The sequence below is a fragment of the Peromyscus leucopus genome, chromosome 5, assembly GCF_004664715.2.
Source record: "Peromyscus leucopus breed LL Stock chromosome 5, UCI_PerLeu_2.1, whole genome shotgun sequence".
Lineage (NCBI taxonomy): Eukaryota > Metazoa > Chordata > Mammalia > Rodentia > Cricetidae > Peromyscus > Peromyscus leucopus.
The window spans coordinates 106,285,790-106,304,272 of NC_051067.1; the positions used below are offsets into that span (position 1 = coordinate 106,285,790).

At 43.2% G+C, this 18,483-nt stretch overlaps 1 protein-coding gene across 1 annotated transcript; it reads right to left on the reverse strand.

The window, feature by feature from the left end:
• Window positions 1-5,712: 5,712 nt before the first annotated feature.
• Window positions 5,713-13,934, reverse strand: LOC114689133 (liver carboxylesterase-like). The gene is made up of 12 exons (XM_028863537.2): window positions 13,799-13,934; window positions 13,049-13,253; window positions 10,999-11,137; window positions 10,222-10,355; window positions 9,882-10,140; window positions 8,555-8,653; window positions 8,139-8,279; window positions 7,940-8,020; window positions 7,561-7,705; window positions 7,021-7,158; window positions 6,534-6,606; window positions 5,713-6,109 (listed from the first exon to the last, which is right to left on the reverse strand). The coding sequence occupies exons 1-12, from the start codon at window positions 13,872-13,874 to the stop codon at window positions 5,923-5,925; spliced, it is 1,677 nt and encodes a 558-aa protein (XP_028719370.2). The 5' UTR covers window positions 13,875-13,934; the 3' UTR covers window positions 5,713-5,922.
• Between the last annotated feature and the right edge of the window lie 4,549 nt (window positions 13,935-18,483).

Here is an 18,483-nt window from a genome sequence, read left to right on the forward strand (position 1 = left end):
CAGGCAAATGGAAGGATCTAGAAAAAATCATCCTGAGTGAGGTAACCCAGACTCAGAAAGACAAACATGGTATGTACTCACTCATAGGAGGATACTAGATGTAAAACAAAGGATGACTAGACTGCTACTCACAATTCTGGGGAGCTACCTGGAAAACAGGACCCTAAGAAAGACACAGGGATCACCCAATGACAGATAAATGGATGAAATATACATGAGCAAACTGGACATGGTGGGGTAATGAAGGGTGAGGGTCAAGGGAAAGAGAGCTTAGGGGAGTGGGAGATCCCAGCTGGATCAAGAACTGAGAGGGAAAACAAGAAAAAGCAGACCATGATAAATGAAGACCCCATGGGAATAGGAAAAAGCAAAGTGCTAGAGAGGTCCCCAGAAATCCACAAAGATACCTCCACAATAGACTACTGGCAATGGTTGAGAGAAAGCCCTAAGTGATCTACTATGGTGATGGGATGGCCAAACACCCAAACTGTCATGCTAGAACTCTCATCTAATGACTAATGGAAGCAGATGCAGAGATCCATGGCCAGGCTCCAGGTGGAGCTCTGGGAGTCCAATCAGCAAGAAAGAGGAGGGATTGTATGAGTGAGAATTGTTGAGACCATGATTGGAAAAAAGCACAGGAACAAATAGCCAAACTAGTGGAAACACATGAACTATGAACCAATAGCTAAGGAGCTCCCAATTGGATCAGGCCCTCTGGATAAGTGAGACAGGTGATTAGCTTGAACGGTTTGGGAGGCCCCCAGGCAATGGGACCAGGACCTGTCCTTAGTGCATGAGCTGGCTGTTTGGAACCTGGGGCCTATACAGGGACACTTTGCTCAGCCTGGGCAAAGGGAGGAGGGGACTGGACCTGCATGGATTGAATCTACCAGGCTGAGCTGAATCCCCAGGGGAGTTCTTGCCCTGGAGGAGATGGGAATGGGGGGTTGGCTGAGGGGAGGGTGGGAAGAAATGTTTGGAGGAGGGAGGACGGGAAATCCGTGGCTGATATGTAAAATTAAATTAAATTGTAAAATAAATTTTTAAAAAATGAATCAGAAGAAATAGGGAAGGAAACTTCACACTCATCAAAGGGAAAATTCACCAGGAGAACATTTCAATTCTTAGCATCTATGCCACAAATACCAGGACATACAAGGTCGAAAAAGAAACACTAATATAGCTGAAATCGCATATTGACCCTCACACACTGATAGTGGGAGACTTCAAAACCCATTCTGGAAAATGGACAGACCATACAGACAAAACTAAACAGAGAAATGTGGACGCTAAATGATGTTATAAACCAAATAGACCTAACAGATACTTACAGAACATTTCCCCTAAACACAAAGAATATACCTTCTTCTCAGCACCTCATGACTTTCTTAATTGACCACATACTTGGACACAAAGCAAGTCTCAACAAATAGAAAAAAAAAAAGAAATAAAGCCCTGAATCCTATATGACCACCATGGGTTAAAGCTGGATATTAACAACAACAGAAACAAAAAGAAACCAAACAACTCTCGAATGAATGAAAAAAGGGTCAAGACAGAATTCGGAAAGAAATTCTGAACTTATGGGACAAGACAACTTCATGGCACTAAGTACCTACATACAAAAACTGGAGCATCTTACACTAGTAACTCAGCAGAACATCTTAAAGCTCTAAAACAAAAAGTAGTGACATCAAAAGGAGTAGATGGAAAGAAGTAATCTAACAATATAGGGATAAAATCAATAATATAGAAAAACAATACAAAGAGTCAATGAAACAAAGAATTTATTCTTGAGACAATCAATAAGATTTATCAAAACTTTTATCCAAAAGACCGAAAAGGGGATATAGAAGACCCATATTAACAAAATTAGAAATAAAAAGAGGGATATAACAACAAACATCAAAGAAATACAGAGAATCATAAAAACATACTTTAAAAACATGCACTTCATCAAACTAGAAATTCTGAAAGAAATGGATAATTTTCTCCATGCATGCCACTTACAAAAGTTATATCAAGATCAGATAAGCAATTTATATAGACCTATAACCCCTAGTGAAATAAAAGTAGTCGTTGAAAGCCTCCCAATCAAAAGCAGCCCAGGGATAGATGGTTTTAGTGTAGAATACTACCAGACTTTCAAAGAATAGTTAATATCAATACTCACCAAATTATTTCACAAAATAGAAACAAAAGGAACATTGTGAAATTCATTTTTAAAAGCTGCAATTACTCTGATACCCAAACCGCAATTTTTTCTTTCTTAAAAACATAGATGCAAAAATACTCAATAAAATATTTACAAACTGAATCCAAGATCCATCGAAAATATCATCCACCATGATTAAGTAGGCTCCATCCCAGAGATGCAGGGATGGTTCAACATAGGTGAATTGATAAATATAGTCCACCATATAAATGAACTGAAAGAAAAAAATGCATGATCATCTCATTAGATGCAGAAAAGGCCTTTAATAAAATCCAATACTCCTTCATGTTAAAAGTCTTGAAGAGATTAGATACATACATCAACATAATAAAGGCAATTTACAGCAAATCCATAGCCAACTTAAATAGAGAGAAATTAAAAGCAATTCCACTAAAATCAGAAATAGGACAAGGTTGTTCACTCTCTCCATATCTATTCAATATAGTATTGGAATTCTAAGCTAGAGCAATAAGACAACTGAAAGAGGTCAAAGGGATACAAATTGGAAAGGAAGAAGTCAAAGTATCTTTATGTGCAGATGATATGACAGTATGCATAAGTGACCTAAAAATTCCACTAGGAAATTCCTACAGCTGATAAACATTTTTATCAAAGTACTGGATACAAAATTAACTCACAAAAATCAGTTGCCCTCCTATATACAAAAGACAAATGGACTGAGAAATCAGGGAAATATCTTTCACAATCGCCTCAAATAATATAAAATCACTTGAGGAATCTCTAAGCAAGTGAAAGATTTTTATGATAAAAACTTCAAGTCATTGAAGAAAAAAATTGAAAACCATATCAGAAGATGGGAAGATCTTCCATGATCGTGGATCAGCAAAATTGACATAGTAAAAATGACCATCCTCCAAATAGGACTGTACAGATCAATGCAACTCCATCCAAAATTCCAACATGATACTTCCCAATTTCTAGCTTCATATGGAAGCACAAAACACCCAGGATAGCTAAGACAATCTTGAATAATAAAAGAAATGCTAGAGTTATCACCCTTCCAGATTTCAAGTAGTTCTACAAAACTTTTATAAAAACAGCATGGTATTGGCATGAAAACAAGACACATTGATCAATGAAACCAAATCGAAGACCAAGACGTAAGTCCACACACCTATGGACACCTTTTTTCTGACAAAGAGGCCAGAAGTACACACTGGGAAGAAGACAGCATGTTCAATAAATGGTGCTGGTCAAACTGGAGGGCTGCATGTAGAAGAATGCAGACAGATCCATACTGACTTCCAGAAGTAAACTCAACTCCCAACGCATTAGAGACCTCAACCTAAAAGGAGATACACTGAACATGATAGAAAGGAAAGTGGGGAATGACCTTGAATGAATTGGCAGAGGAAAGGATTTTCTGAACAGAACACCTTTAGCTCAGGCACTAAGATCAACAAGTAAATAGGACCTCATGAAACTAAGAAGCTTCTGCACAGCAAAGGACACTGTCAGTCAGACAAAGAGGCAGCCAACAGAAAGGGATCAAATTTTGCCAACTATGTATCTGGTAGAGGGTTAATATCCAAAATACATAAAGAACTCAAGAAACTAGATATCAAGAAACAAATATCTTGATTAAAAATCAGGTACAGATTTAAACAGAATTCTTAATAGAGGAAACTCTAATGACTGAGAAACACCTAAAGAAATATTTAAAATCCTTAACCATTAGGGAAATGCAAATCAATACATTTCACCTTACACATGTCAGAATGACTAAGATCAAGAAGTGACAGCTCATGCTGGCAAGGATGTGAGAAAAGAGGAACCCTCCTCTATTGCTGGTGGGAGTGTAAACTTGTACAACCGCTATGGAAATCAGAGTGGCAATTTCTGGGGAAGATGGGAATTGATCTCCCTTGAGATCCAGCTCTGCCACTCCTGGGCATATACCTAAAGCCTGACAACTTCTTTAAATGTTTACTACATGTGTCATGACTTAGCACATTTGTTCTAAATTATAAATCCAAAATCTGAATACATGTGATCACATGAAATCATGTGTGAGAATATCCATACAGCTTTATTAAAAACCAAACCTAGGATGGAAGGCCCATTCCTATAATGCAACCTCTCAGGAAGCAAAGGCAGTGAGGTCATGAGTTCAGGGCTAACTGGCTACATTGATACCTTGCCCCCCAAAAAGAGTAAATAAACAAGTGAAATAGTGGTGATTAGATTAAATGGATAGAAATGTTGTGCGCATACTTGGATGGCATTCCACAATAACACAAAACAAAAACATTATGTAAAGTGACTTAGCTAGTCACAGAATATTCTACTTGTGTTGCACTAGAGACAAGCCACAATATAGCAAGATAAAGTAATGTCTTATTGCTTTGAAGCAGGATCAAAAGTAGTGAATGATAGCAAAGGGGCCCAAGGAAAGCCTTTGGTGGGGGAGTGAGGTCTGTTCTATAACTGATGTGGTGGCAGTTTCATGCTTTGAAATTTTCTCAGACTTATTAAACCATACACCTAAAATACATTAATTTAATTGCATTTAAACAATCCACAGTAGTCAGAGGGTATAGTTCACAGGTAGAGCACTTGCCTAAAATGCAAAGCCTTAATTAAGATCAATCCCTAGCCCCATAAAAACAATCCACATTCAAGCCACTAAAAATAAGATAGTTATTAAAAGTCAAAAACACATTGTGACTCCCTGTTGGAAGTTTAGTGTGTATGTAGAGAACTGAAAAGCAGAGGCAAGCTAGCAATAGGAACATCAATAAATGCTCTATATATAGAATGAAAAAAACCTGCATGGTCAGTCTCACTAACAGGAAAATCTCCTTGCCCCCATTTCAGGTCAGCAAGGACCTAATGTTGTCCTTGGGATGCCATTGTTTACACATTCTACCAGGAGACAGCAGAAGATGTAATCCTTGTGATCTCCAGCCAGAGACCTGTTTCTTATCACACAGCAAATCTGTGGCTAGTTGGACCCTGAAATTATTTAATCTACAAAATTATAATTTGTTACTGTTTGTAACTTACTGAGGTTATGTTTTTTGCTTTGTTTCTGAGATGTGGATCTTGTTATCTTGCCCTGGGCTTATGTAATCCTCCTGTCTCAGCCTCCAAACATCTGAGGACATAGACACTAAGAGTCCAGTTGGTGGTTTATTATCTATTGGGAACAACATTGTGACTTATGAAGGAAATGGGGCTTAGGGAAATCAGGTTTTCTATTGGCAATGGACAAATATGAAAAAAACATGAACTTGTTGAGAAAGGACATGGAATTTCCCACAGTTAACAGTGCCTGAAGCTTCTGCCTCATTTCAAGAATGTCTGAGGCTTGGAAAAAAAGAGAAAGAGAGAGGATGGGGAAAGGATGATGGGAGGGAGGAAGCAAGGAAGGAGTAAAGGAAGAAAGAATGGAAGGAAGAAAGGAAGGAAGAAGCCTAATCACAGTGAAGTGTTAAATACGATGGGGGAACTTTCAGGCTCACACATCTATATGGTTACAAGAGTATTTATTGAGTCTAATAAAATGTATCCAGAAGGATAAGGAGAAACACACAGAGGATTTGTCATACTTGACTGAAAGTGCAAATGCTGAGGTTAGAAATGTTTATGTTAGTGTTGAAACAAATATAGATAAATCAATGGACTCTGTAACCCCAGGATGACCCCATCTTCATTCCAGACACCTTTCCTGCCACAGGACACTAAAGCTCTGCATGCTTGACCTGAGTCCCCTTTATCTCCTGGATCTTCTGGGGCAGAGTCTCGGTCCAGAACTGCAGCTTTCTGGTCTTCAGGGCTCGGCCCACAGCAGGCTGAATGTCCAGCTGCAGGTACTGCTCATCATGGGCCAACTCAGGCCAGTACGGTAGACCCACACTGTTTGGGTTCCTGTGGATAGGCCACCAATAGGGAAGGATAAGGTCACTCTCATCCAAGACTTTGTCCCTTAATTTGGGTCAGAGCAGTGGATGAGTAGGCTAAGGGTCAGAGGGTAAAGAAAAACTGGCTACTGATAGAGAATACAAGTGTCACCCATTATTGTCTGGTCCATGTGAAATAAGGTAAGCTGTATAGGTTTGTCTCTCCCTCTCAGAGGGAAAATATAAGGAAAAGTACTACAATACAATGAATCACCCACTAGGTTTCTGTGGGATGATCAGTAACTAAAGCTAGAAGGTGTCTGCCTATGTGTACCCCGGGCTGGAGAAGACTATGGTAGAATTAAGGACCTACATATGCTAATGAGGCACACCCACATGGGAGCCCTGGATGGAGAACCAGATAAAAGCAGTTTGAGGGAGAATATTCTCACCCATGTCTTGCAAAGTTGGCCCAGTACTTCATTATCCTCCTATTCAGCAGCTTCTCCTCCGGAGTGAGGTCAACTGTAGACAGGAGACAAAGGTCCAAGTCTTGCTACCTCATGCAGGTGCCAACTTATGCTCTACTATGGCAACCATAGCCCGAATCTGAATACTAGGCCTGGTTTAAACTCTTCCCTCAGTGCTCAGAATCTAGGATCCATCCAAGCCTCTACTTGAATTCTCTCAGGATCACTCCTACCACAGTGTGCTCTCATTGCTTCTTGCACAAGGTAGACTAGGAAGGTTCCTATTCTAACCCTGGTAGAGGTTTTGTTTGTTTGTTTGTTTGTTTTTTGTCTTTTTTTCAGTTTAGGAATGTTGAAGACTTGCCCCTGTTCTCTCCCACAGCCTCAGTTTCCTCAGCTGATAACTGAGAAATCCCTCAAGAACTCATCTGGGGCTCCATTCAGCTCAAGGAAAACAAGGAAGACTCACCTTTCTTGCCCCAGAAGTAGGAGCCAAAGACAAAGGCTAGGTGATCACCATGGTCAGCCCTCACGTAGGATGGCCTGACATGCTTGATGAAGCTGGGCTGATGCTGGAACTCATAAAAGTAGACAGGAGCATGGGAACCTGGGAGTGAGACACATGTTGACATAATAATTTCTCACGTGGAGCTTTTTGCCGGCCCAACCTTTGGTTATAAGAAACCTTCCTGTAAGGTTATCTTGAACCACAGATTAGTGGTGAGCTCTGGCTGGAGAATTGGCTATGGGAAACCTTTTGTTAAAGAGTGACCCTGGCATTCCCAGATGAGTAGTTGTGATAAGACACCAAGTGTAACTAACATGTTTCCTCCTCTGGATCTGGATAAGATGACACTCTTTTCCAATAGACAAAAGGAATTAATTGACTTCAGGTGCCTGGTATCAGAGACCTGGTGAAGACATGGGTCAGGCCTGACACTACAGAGCTCATCCGGGACCAACAGTTCTGAGCTTCCCCTGCCCTTGGTCTTGTTAAAGATGTACTCACAGTGAAAATGTGCTACTTGGAGTGCAGGGATCACAAACATGAAGTCCTCCATCAACTCTCTGAACTGTGCTTGGAGGGTCTGGGGGTCCTGAATGTCCCCCATGTATTCTTCCATTAGCAGTTCAGTACATTCAGGAGGCAGCATCTACACCATGAAGAATCAGGGAGAATGATGAAGGGTGGGCCCTAGAATAGGTAGGCAGCAACCTCCTTGTAAGGAACGTGGCCAGGGATAAGACAAGGTATAGAGGGAAAGGTATGACCTTTGTGTGAGCCCACACAGAAATACACACATACAATATCACTTATTTCTGAGCCTGCCATCTGTGAAGAATATATGGGAACCCTCTCTGTTAGGACAGGATTCAACATTGCTCACCATCTGTGCTGCTGTGCTCTTCAGAATAGCTGGCAGGGTATCTCTGGTTATGTTCTTTATGACAGGATCAAGGCCCTTCATCTAGGAGGTAGAGAAGAGTCTTAAGTATAGGATGGGTTGGATCTAGATCAAGTATTCTATGAGGTCCCACACCCAACATTTGAGTTTACGTTCCCAGAGGCTTACAACTAGGTCTTACCAAGGGCATTCCCCAGCCACACTCATCACTGTCAACACCAATGATGCTAGGGACAGGCTGAAAATCCACAGAGGCCAACAGCTCCCGAGGGTGCCTAGGTAGGAACATCCCATCCACCACACCAGGGATCATAACAAAGACCTATGGGACATTAAGGGTCAGTGTTGAAGATCAACCACATAAATATTCTGATGCCCACTGAATATCTACCAGTATTTCCCTACTTTCTATCTCATCTCTGGGTGCTATGCTCACTGCAGAAGAAATGGGACATCACAATTAGTCTATCTTGTTCTTTTTGCACACAATACAAACTGACATCTAACCATAGAGCCAAGTTAACTGGTTTGAGTAGTAAGTACTAGCAATCCCACATCCTGGTGACCAGGTCCTCCAAGCTACACAATTCTCCCAACCTGGTTGATAGCCAGAATTTCTGCTTCACTCTTGTCTCGTAGGCAGTGAACCAGGGCCTCTGAGTCCTTGGGCTCACATCCAGACAGGTTGACCACCATCTGTAAAGAGCACAGGTGACAGTTGTCTCATTTCTCTCAGAATGGAGCAGAGTTTTCTTGATTCCAGTAGATGTCATTTCCCTGAATACCACATCCTACTGTTTGTTGTATATGAAGGACTTAAATGGAATTTTTCACATTTCAGTTGCCTAGAGGTGACAGCTGGGAAAGGGACTGTTCTACCTGCATATTGTTTTGTTGTTTTGTTTATTTTTGTGCATGGTGGTCATGTGTGACAATGGGTATGGTGTGTCATGTTTTGCCTGTGAAGGACAGAGAACACCATCAGGTATTACTTGTCACCTTACCCCTTGTTTGCATTTGTCTACACTGACTTAACTATGACCTTCCAGGGAGTCTACTGTCTCTACTTCTCATCTGTCCACAGAAGCCCTGAGTTTTCTGACACATATTACCACCTCTAGCCTTAGGTGGGCTCTGGGGGTTTGAACTTAGGACCTCATACTTGCATAGCAAGTATTAATACCAGCTGACTATTTCCCTCAATCCATGTGTCCCGGTCAGATTTATTCATTTATTTATCTATCTATCTATCTATCTATCTATCTATCTATCTATCTATCTATTATCTATATATCTATCTATTCAAGTTGACACAAGCCAGAAACAACTGGAAAAAGGAATTTCAACTGCAAAATTTTCTCTATCAGATTGGTCCATAGGTGAGTCCAGGCTTTTTCCGTAAAAGTGACTGATACAGGAGGGCCCATATCACTATGGGCAGTGCCACTCATGGGCAGGTGTCCTGGGCTGTATAAGAAAGCAAACTGAGGAAGTCATGAGTAACAAGGCAGTAAGCAGTTTTTCTCCCTGGCATCTGCTTGAGTTCTTGTCTCCAGGTACCTTCGTGAGGGACTACTCTGACTTCCATTCAACTTGGACTATAAACTGTAAGCTGAAATAAACCTTTTTCTTTAGCACATAGCTATTGACCATGGTCTTTATCACAGCAATAAAAGTAAACTTGGAAACCGTGCACATGTGTTTTTGCCAATGATGGCAGCCACTGTGCATAGCTTTTCTGTTGTATATCACACTCAGCATGCATAAACCAGAGAGGGATGGATTCTAAATTTTATGCCTTTTAGAAATTAATGGAATGAAGCGATTTCCCATGATCCTTGTTCCCCAATTAACAGAATACCAGAGTACTACAGGCAAGGACAGAAGCAGCAAAGTAATGGATAGTAGTGTAGAGTGCACTCACTGTGTAGACCACCTCAGATGTGTCAGAGATAAGGTCAGGCAGCAGGGCCACTCCACTCTGCATGATGGCTCCATGGAAGAGTCCTTTGGACAATGGGGACACAACATGTGAAGATACACTTGTTCCCCCTGCTGACCCACCAAAAATAGTGACCCGGCCAGGGTTGCCTCCAAAGTGGGCGATGTTCTGCTGGACCCAGTGTAGGGCAGCCACTTGGTCCAGGTAGCCCCAGTTGCCTCTGGCATGCTGGTCTCCAGTGCTGAGAAGTAGCAGGAACAGGAATTACAGATCTGTCCATGTTCTACTGAGACCCCATTGTCCAGCCCAGTCACAAAATTACCTGAAGAAGCCAAGGATACCCAAACGATACTGGATAACAACAATTATTATTTCTTCAGTAGCTGCCAGTTTAGATACATCATGCATGGAAGCCATTCCCATAACAAGTGCACCACCATGGATCCATACCATCACCTGGAGAAATCAACACAGATCTCAGAAGCACCACACCCAGCCCAGCTGCCTATTAAATTATAAACAATTTCACATTTGTGTAGGTCGACTTACACACAGATCTCCTCAGGATTTCAGGACATGCTCCACAGATGATTACTCTAGGCCTATAAGCACATTTCCATTCCCACTTCCCCAAACAGAAAATATCAGCATTAATAAGTGGATCTAGATCACAAGTGTGATCATCACTTTTAGACCCATCAAAGTAAAGCAAATAGGAGTGTCTTGAAGAGTGTCTTTCTTGATTGCTATTTAGAAGAGTCATTGGATCCCATTGGCAAAACCTGAAGCTAGAAATTGTGGTGATGTCAATATGCAGCCCTTGAGCACTTTATAGAGTGGGTCTGCCAGGTTCAAGTTGGTAGAAGAATTCCTGGTTTAATCAAAGACCTAGAGCCTCTTACCTTTAGATTCCCAGTGCTCTGTGTCACACACCCAGATTTAAGCAGCTCACCATGGCTGGGGTGACATTCTTGAACCCAATAAGTTAAGACTATTAATCAGGGTCTAAACTACAGTGTTCAGAATTACTTTGTCCCTTCCAAGCTTCCTGAGAAAGAAACATCCTCTTCCCAAGTTAAGCACAGTCCAAGACACTCACAGGTAAGTTAGATCCTTCATGGGCATGAGCTGGTGTATAGATGTTGAGATACAGGCAGTCCTCAGACATAGAAGTGGGAGGAATGTTCAGATTCATCTTCTTTTTAATCTCATTATTCATTATATCAGTCTGCAGACAGCTGGTGAAAATGGAAGACAGTTAGTTCAGGATATGTAATAATCAGACCTAAGTCTTAGTTTGCACATTCTCTCAGCCACCTTCAGCTACTGCTTTCCATGATGCCCTGATAACATAAGATTCCTCTCTAAAGTCCCTTCCCACCAAGGTAGAGTCCACCAGCTGTGTGGAAACATTAATAGAGCAGGACTTTCAGGGAGACCTCTGGTCAGAATGTAATATCCTGAGGGCTAGTTGATGAAGACTGCTGGCCATCTCTATGAAATTGATTGCCTTCCTGTACTATCATTCATCACTTCTATGCTATTTAAATCCTGGTGTGGCCATTAGTTTTGACTTTTGACTTGACACAATGTAGAATCTACTGGAAAAATAATCTTAACGAGGAATTGTCTAGATCAGTGGATCACAACTTTACAAATTCTTTGACACTTTAACACAGTTCCTCATGTTGTGGAGGCCTCCAATGAACTATTTTGTTGCTACTTCATGACTTTAATTTTGCTACTGTTATGAATAGTAATATAAATATATGATATACAGGATATCTCATATTCAAACTCTGTTGGAGAGCACTCCCAGGTTGAGTACCACTGGCCTAGATCCTGTTGGTCTCTTAGCATGCCTGTGGCAAATTATCTTGATTATGTTCATTGAGATAGGAACAGTTGTCTATTATAGGAGGTACCATTCCCTAGGAAGTGGCTTCTGAATTGTATAAGGATAGAGAGAGTAAGTGAGGCATTAGCAGGAATGCTTATGTCTGTAGTGATATGTAAGTAAAACCTTTATGTACAGCTTTAAGTGAAATACACAGTAAAGCCTTTGTGTCTGAATTTGAGAGAACTGTTTCAGCAAAGCCATTGCTATGTTTGAGTTAATCAGTAGAGGCTCAGAAATTGTTTGGGGACTGTTTAACCCTTAAAGAAATGTTTCTCTTGAGAGTCTGTGCTTGGTGCTACTTGAGAACTTGGAGCTACACTGGCCTTGGTCCTAAGACAATCCTGGCAGACCTGGCATTCTTACTTTTGATTACAGCTTGCTATAATCAAACGGGACTGAGATGTCTGTGGGTTGTCCGCTCTCACGAGCAGCAAGAGGAAAATGACTTTGGTAGTTAGAACCTTTCCCAATCCCAATTAACATTTTGTATGCTTGAATAAAATAACTGGAATGAGGTAACTGAGTTTCAGTCTTATCCAAAAACACTGTACCCCTCTGTTCCTTCAAAGAATGAAGGCTTGGCATCTTAATGTGTTTCTCATCCTACTGTAGCACCTATGACCCAACATTAAACAATATGTTTCCTTTAGGCTCTCTTCCTAACTGGAGATGTGATGTGAGCATCTCCCTTGAATTTCTGCCTCTGTTGTTCCCCGTCTATGGTTGATTATAGCGTGGAATTGTAACCCATAGTAAAATCTTTCTTCACCACATTGCTTTTGTCAGGGTACTTTATCACAGCAACAGAAAACAAACTAAGATACTTGGGTATTGGGATTCTGTACCCACATAGGAACTACAGGGGAGAATGAACAATACCATTGGAGAGTGAGACATTCTCCATCTCACTTCCAGAATCTCAAGGTACCGTCCTCTTCCACATAGTCTCCAGATGAAAGCATGTGTACTTGTTCCTTAGTCAATGGCACATGGACAATGGATGCTCACAGTGACTGTGAAGAATGGCCTTTCTCTCTCTCCTCACTGCAGTACCTGCAGTTAAATCCCTGTAGGTGTCAAGCTCTGACCTAAGAGCCTGGCACAGTTGTTCTTCTCTAATCCTTAGCTCATTCATTGGAAACAATGATGCCCTCAGCACAGACTGAAGCTGCTATAGAGCTGAGATGGAGGAGGCACTGCAGTGTGGCCTAGAGCTCAGGCCGGAAGTCCCCTGGGCCCCAGAACTTACATGGCTGGATGGGAGGTTCCATCTCTCACACCACTCCATGGCTCAGGGGGCTCAGGAGGAGCAAATCGCAGTTGTCCTACAGGTGGCTTGGCAAAGGGAATTCCCAGGAAGGTATAGACACCAACTTCACTGTCTTTCACATGGACAAGGCTTCCTCTCACCTGTCCTGTGTGTGTGTTCCTGATGGGGCTGGATGAGTCCTGTCCTGTAAGTGGAGAGATGCCATCAGTTGTGACAATTAGGAATTGCTACCTCATTGTCACTGTGGTACATGGGGAAAATTAGCCCAGTCCTCAAGGTTAAGTTGTGAGATGTGGAGATGAGGTCATCTGGATTACCTAGAGCTTTAAACCTTGTCCATTGGCCCTCTTAAAAATTGACAGGGCACTTCCATAGTCAACAAAATGACAGGCTCAGAACTACTTGGGATTATGAAGGAAATATTGTCATTATCCAAGGTCAGAAGGAGCTCTAGCCACAACCACACACAGAGGTGGGACATGTTCCCAATACTCTTCTGTTCCCATTGGCTCCTTAGTACATGGTATCCTTACACAGCTCTGACCATGCATGTACCATAGGGTCTATCATGTGGTCTTTGGTGGAGGCATTAAGTGATGCACAAACCCACACTTTCATCTGTCATCTCCACCAGCTCCTCCCTCCCTGGTGCTTCCCTACCATAAGCTCAGCCTCTGACTGCAGAACTGAGCAGCTCTGAGTTCCTCCTGCTCACTTACACAGACTCACCATGCACATGGAGGAGGAGAAGCAGGAGCCCACAGGCCACAGCATACAGCCAGGCAGGGAGTCTATCAAGTGGCATGTTGAATCCTAGGCCCAAGTCTGTGCTGCTACAAGACAACACTCTAATAACAACAGGAAACAGAACAGGTAGGCCTTGCCCAGGCAGGAATTTGTACCTTTCAGGTGTAGGTGTGGAAATTATTTGATTTGGACAAAGTTCTTATTGCAGGAGAACTGATAAGGCAGAAACCAAAGGGAGCCAAGAGTCAGCAGGCAGGGCAAAGCCACCTCTGCAGGTTCTGCTGCTTCCCTGGCCTCTGAGATAGACACAGCATGGCATCTGAATGTCTTCTGGAATGCCGGGATCCCTGTCCTTGAACATGGAGTCACCATAGTGCAAGGGCAGGAGCTCTAAGTGTGATCTTCATCCTCAAGACTGCTCTGTGTTGTCAGGACTCATAGAGTAGTGAGTACACCCTTAGGGTCCCATGTCCTTATGGTGATCTTAGGATCTGCAGATCCCCTTCCTGTCAGGTCATGCTGGTTTCTCTGAAAGACACTGAAATTCTGGCTCCTCTTCCTGTGTGTGCAGCAGGTCATTAACACCTTCAGGCCCTAGTGCAGTGGTTCTCAAACTCTCTAATGCTGTGACCCTTTAGTACAGTTTGAAATGTTGTTGTGACAATAAAGTCAGAATAATTTAGTAATCCAAGAGATTACTAAAGGAGAATGATTGTGTCACAAGGAACCAAAGAGTTTATGGGGATCTGTGAGAGTTAGAAATAACTTTTCTTACATGGACAGGTACTCAGGGAGACAGGGTTAGGATGCAGTTCTGGTCATTTCTGGACCTTCTGATGCTCCCATCCTACTTCCAGGACAACTCACAATCATATTCACAAATATATTCACAGATATCCAGAGGATGTGAACATGAACCTGATGGTGTCTAGAGGCTCTACACGGGAGATGGGTAAATACTTTAACCAATTCCAACACCCACACCCACCCACCCACCCACCCACACACACACACACACACATACTCACACACACACACACACTCTCACACTCACACTCACATACACACACTCTCACACACACTCACATACACACACTCACACACACTCACACACCCCCCACACACTCACACACACACTCACTCACACACTCACACATACACTCACACAGGCACACACACAGACACACACTCACACACACTCACACTCACACACACTCACATACTCACACACAGACACACACACACACTCACACTCACACACACTCATACACACTCATACACACTCACTCTCACACACACAGACACACACACTCATACACACTCACTCTCACACACACAGACACACACACTCACACACACACTCACACTCACACACACTCACACACTCACACACAGACACACACACACTCACACACACACTCTCTCACACACACAGACACACACACTCACACACATACTCATACACACAGACACACACACTCATACACACTCACTCTCACACACACAGACACACACACTCACACACACACTCACAGTCACACACTCACACACACACACTCACACACACACTCACACACAGACACACACACTCACACACACTCACAGTCACACACTCACACACACACTCACACTCACACACACTCACACACTCACACACACTCACACACAGACACACACACTCACACACACACTCACACACTTACACACACTCACACACCATTGTCTGTGCCAGCACTGACGTGACAACTGCTGAGAGAAGCACAGCTGTGACCTGCACACAAAATGGCGGCTGCTGTGGTGGGATCAGGAAATGAGGAGACAACACAAAGTCTCCCACTGACCTAGACAACCTACCTGCTCTAAGTGTGGACATTGGTGAAGATAAGGGTCTGGACACCATGGGGTTGTTAACTCTTCTTCACCTCAGAAAATGTCCTGACTGGATGCTGTGCAGTCTTAAGCAGTCCTGATCCTCCCTGCCTGAGAGTGCAGGGAGGTGTCCAGTGAGACCCTCCTTCTGCTGTGTGTCATCCCTACCAGCTCCCACCTCCCGGCACCTCCCCTCCCACAGCACCACGTTCTCACACTGCAGAATTAGGGAAACCTGATGAGTTGCAACAAGAAAAGTAAAAAGCCTCAAATCAGCCTAGTGAATCCTCTGTGTCACCCTCCCCATCTGACCCTCAGGCATCAGCATCTTTGGTGCCATCTTTGTGGATGAGGACAGGACATCGGCCACCCACAGCCACCCAAGAGTGACTTGTCAACAGTTTTCTGAGTCAAGTGCTCACCCTGTCCCCTGTGACTTGCTGCCTACACACAATGGCTTACCAGACAGCATCTTTGTCCATGTGTCTCACTGAGGACACCTGCCTGTGATGCCTGACAGTTATTGCAACAGACAAAACCTACAGAAATGGTTCTGCTTAGAGCCTGCCTACACCCACAGTGCTTTATGTTCAAAGAAAATCTCTCCACAAAACCCTGTTAAATGAGTAAAATGTCCTTCTGGCTGGAAGCTAAAAAGCCATGTTCCAGACCAGGAGTCATTGGAGAAAATCATATTAGGTGAACATATTTCTTTTCTTTCTGCTTTTTATTTTCATTTTGATTTTTGAGACATAATATTTATTGTATAGAGTCCAGGTGGCCTGCTATCTCAGCTTCTCAGGTTCTGGGTTTATAGTTATGTCACAAAATATGCACCCAATGCATCCCTTCTAAGTAATCCTTAGCATTGTTTGTAAGCCTCTGCCATTCTGATGTGCCCATGGATGACACAGGCCAGGATGAGACAGAAGAGAAAAGGATACACGCCATCCTTCTTACACTTGTCACTGACCCCAAGCCCAGAAATCCAAACACAGAATAATTTACACAGTAGCCATGAGTGAGTCAGGCAGATCTTCATACATGGAGAAGCCTGGTGATCTCCCAGAGCCTGGTGACCCACAGCAGGGTTCACGGGTGAGGTTCATTGGTCAACAAACATTTCACTATTAAATTGCAGAGGTCCTCAAGAAGATCAACAAGGTTTATACTAGGAGAGTGTAAGTGCTGCACACACACACACACACACACACACACACACACACACACACACACCCTAGCCCTTTTGGCTCAACTTCTGATAAGGGCCTGAGAGTTGCTGATAGGCCCAGAGCACACATGCCTTTTTCTCTGGAATCCAACCTGCTCTTGCATGACTGTGCATAATGAAGGGAACCCAGGGATGCATGTGGGGTACCAGGAACTTCTGTATGCCTAATACCTCTGTACTTTTAAAGAATGCCAGGCCTCTCTTCTGTCCTAGGGCTGACACACTCAGAGATATCTGGCAGCATGAATGTATTATATCATTATTATCTAAAAGTCCAGGAGCAGCTACAGCTACAAAAGCACTGAAGGAAAAGATGCATCTGCTCCTCTATCTCCTGACCTGCAGGTGCAGCACAACTCAGATCCCCTACTAGTGGGCTGGCTTCTCAGTATGTGTGACCTCCTCCTGTATAGTGATGCTTTGCTTGGGAGAAGGCTACTCTGTGGGCTTTGGTCTGGGCATTTGGAGTCAGTTCTCTCCTTCTGCAATATGGGCTCTGGGGTTGAACTCTGGCCACCAGCTCAGAGGCAGGCACCTTTACCTGCTGAGTCATTTCACAGGCCCTGGTGAGGGAATGTGAGGACACACATTTCCTACAATTTCTTCTGACATGTCTATGAGTTACTCCCTCTCTGTAGTCTCAGCCTCTGACTCTGCAGAACCTATCTGTTTAATCTAAGGTTCCATATGTCCCCTTAAAAGTCTTCCCTGAATGAGAAGAAGGAGAAGCAAGAGTCCATAAGACACAGCATTTAACCAGTTAGGAAGTTAGTCCAGTGGCATGATGGACTCCTAGGTCTGACTGTGCTACAATGGAGTGCACTTTGTGTCATTGACAGGAGACAGAATATAGGGACCTTGCTCAGACAGGAATTTGGATTCAAAGCAGAATAGGTGGAGAGTTTGCTGGGACAGGGCAAGGTCATTGATCTGAACTGACAAGGCAGAGGTTACAAGAGACAGTGGGTAGCAGATAGGGCCAAGCCACGTCCACCATTCCTGCTTTGCCTTTAGTGTCTGTGGGAAGCACAGCAAGGCTCCCAAGGTCCTTCTAGAATGCCAGAAATTCTCCCTTTAATCTTGAGTCACTGTGTTCACAGTCCTTTCAGTAACAAGCCCAGGGCAGGTATTGGGGTGGAGAGGAGGCTGCAGAAAGCTGTAACTGGAAATATCAGGAGGGCTTTTCTAGTAGATGCATGCTCAGGATGTCACAGGTGGAGAATGGGATGCAGCTCTGAGAAAGGTGACATGGATTGAAGAGAACCGCATGTGCATGGCCACCACCCTGAAAACTGCTCCCTCCTTCCAGAACTTACAGTTTCCTGAATTCACCTTCAGGGTCCCTCATCCATTGCAGTCATAACTTTGAGTCTACACATCACCTTCCCTGTTCAATCACAGCTGTTTCATTGAAACATACTGCAAACCTGGCACCTCTGAAGTACCTATTCCTTATCAACTCCATCTCCATACTGCCTTACTCTCATGCCAGCTCCTACACAGATCAAGTTCATAGTCCTTTATCTACTTAACAAATGTTTAATGGGGACATTCTGTTTCTAGTCCC

Bases quoted from the DNA above. Each gene is read 5' to 3' on its own strand.
- LOC114689133 (XM_028863537.2), bottom strand. From the start codon at position 13,874: ATGCCACTTGATAGACTCCCTGCCTGGCTGTATGCTGTGGCCTGTGGG. The intron at 13,254-13,798 runs GTGAGTCTGTGT...CTCCACTTACAG, and splicing joins TCTCCTCCTCCATGTGCATG to GACAGGACTCATCCAGCCCC. The intron at 8,021-8,138 runs GTAAGACCTAGT...TCTACCTCCTAG, and splicing joins GTGGCTGGGGAATGCCCTTG to ATGAAGGGCCTTGATCCTGT.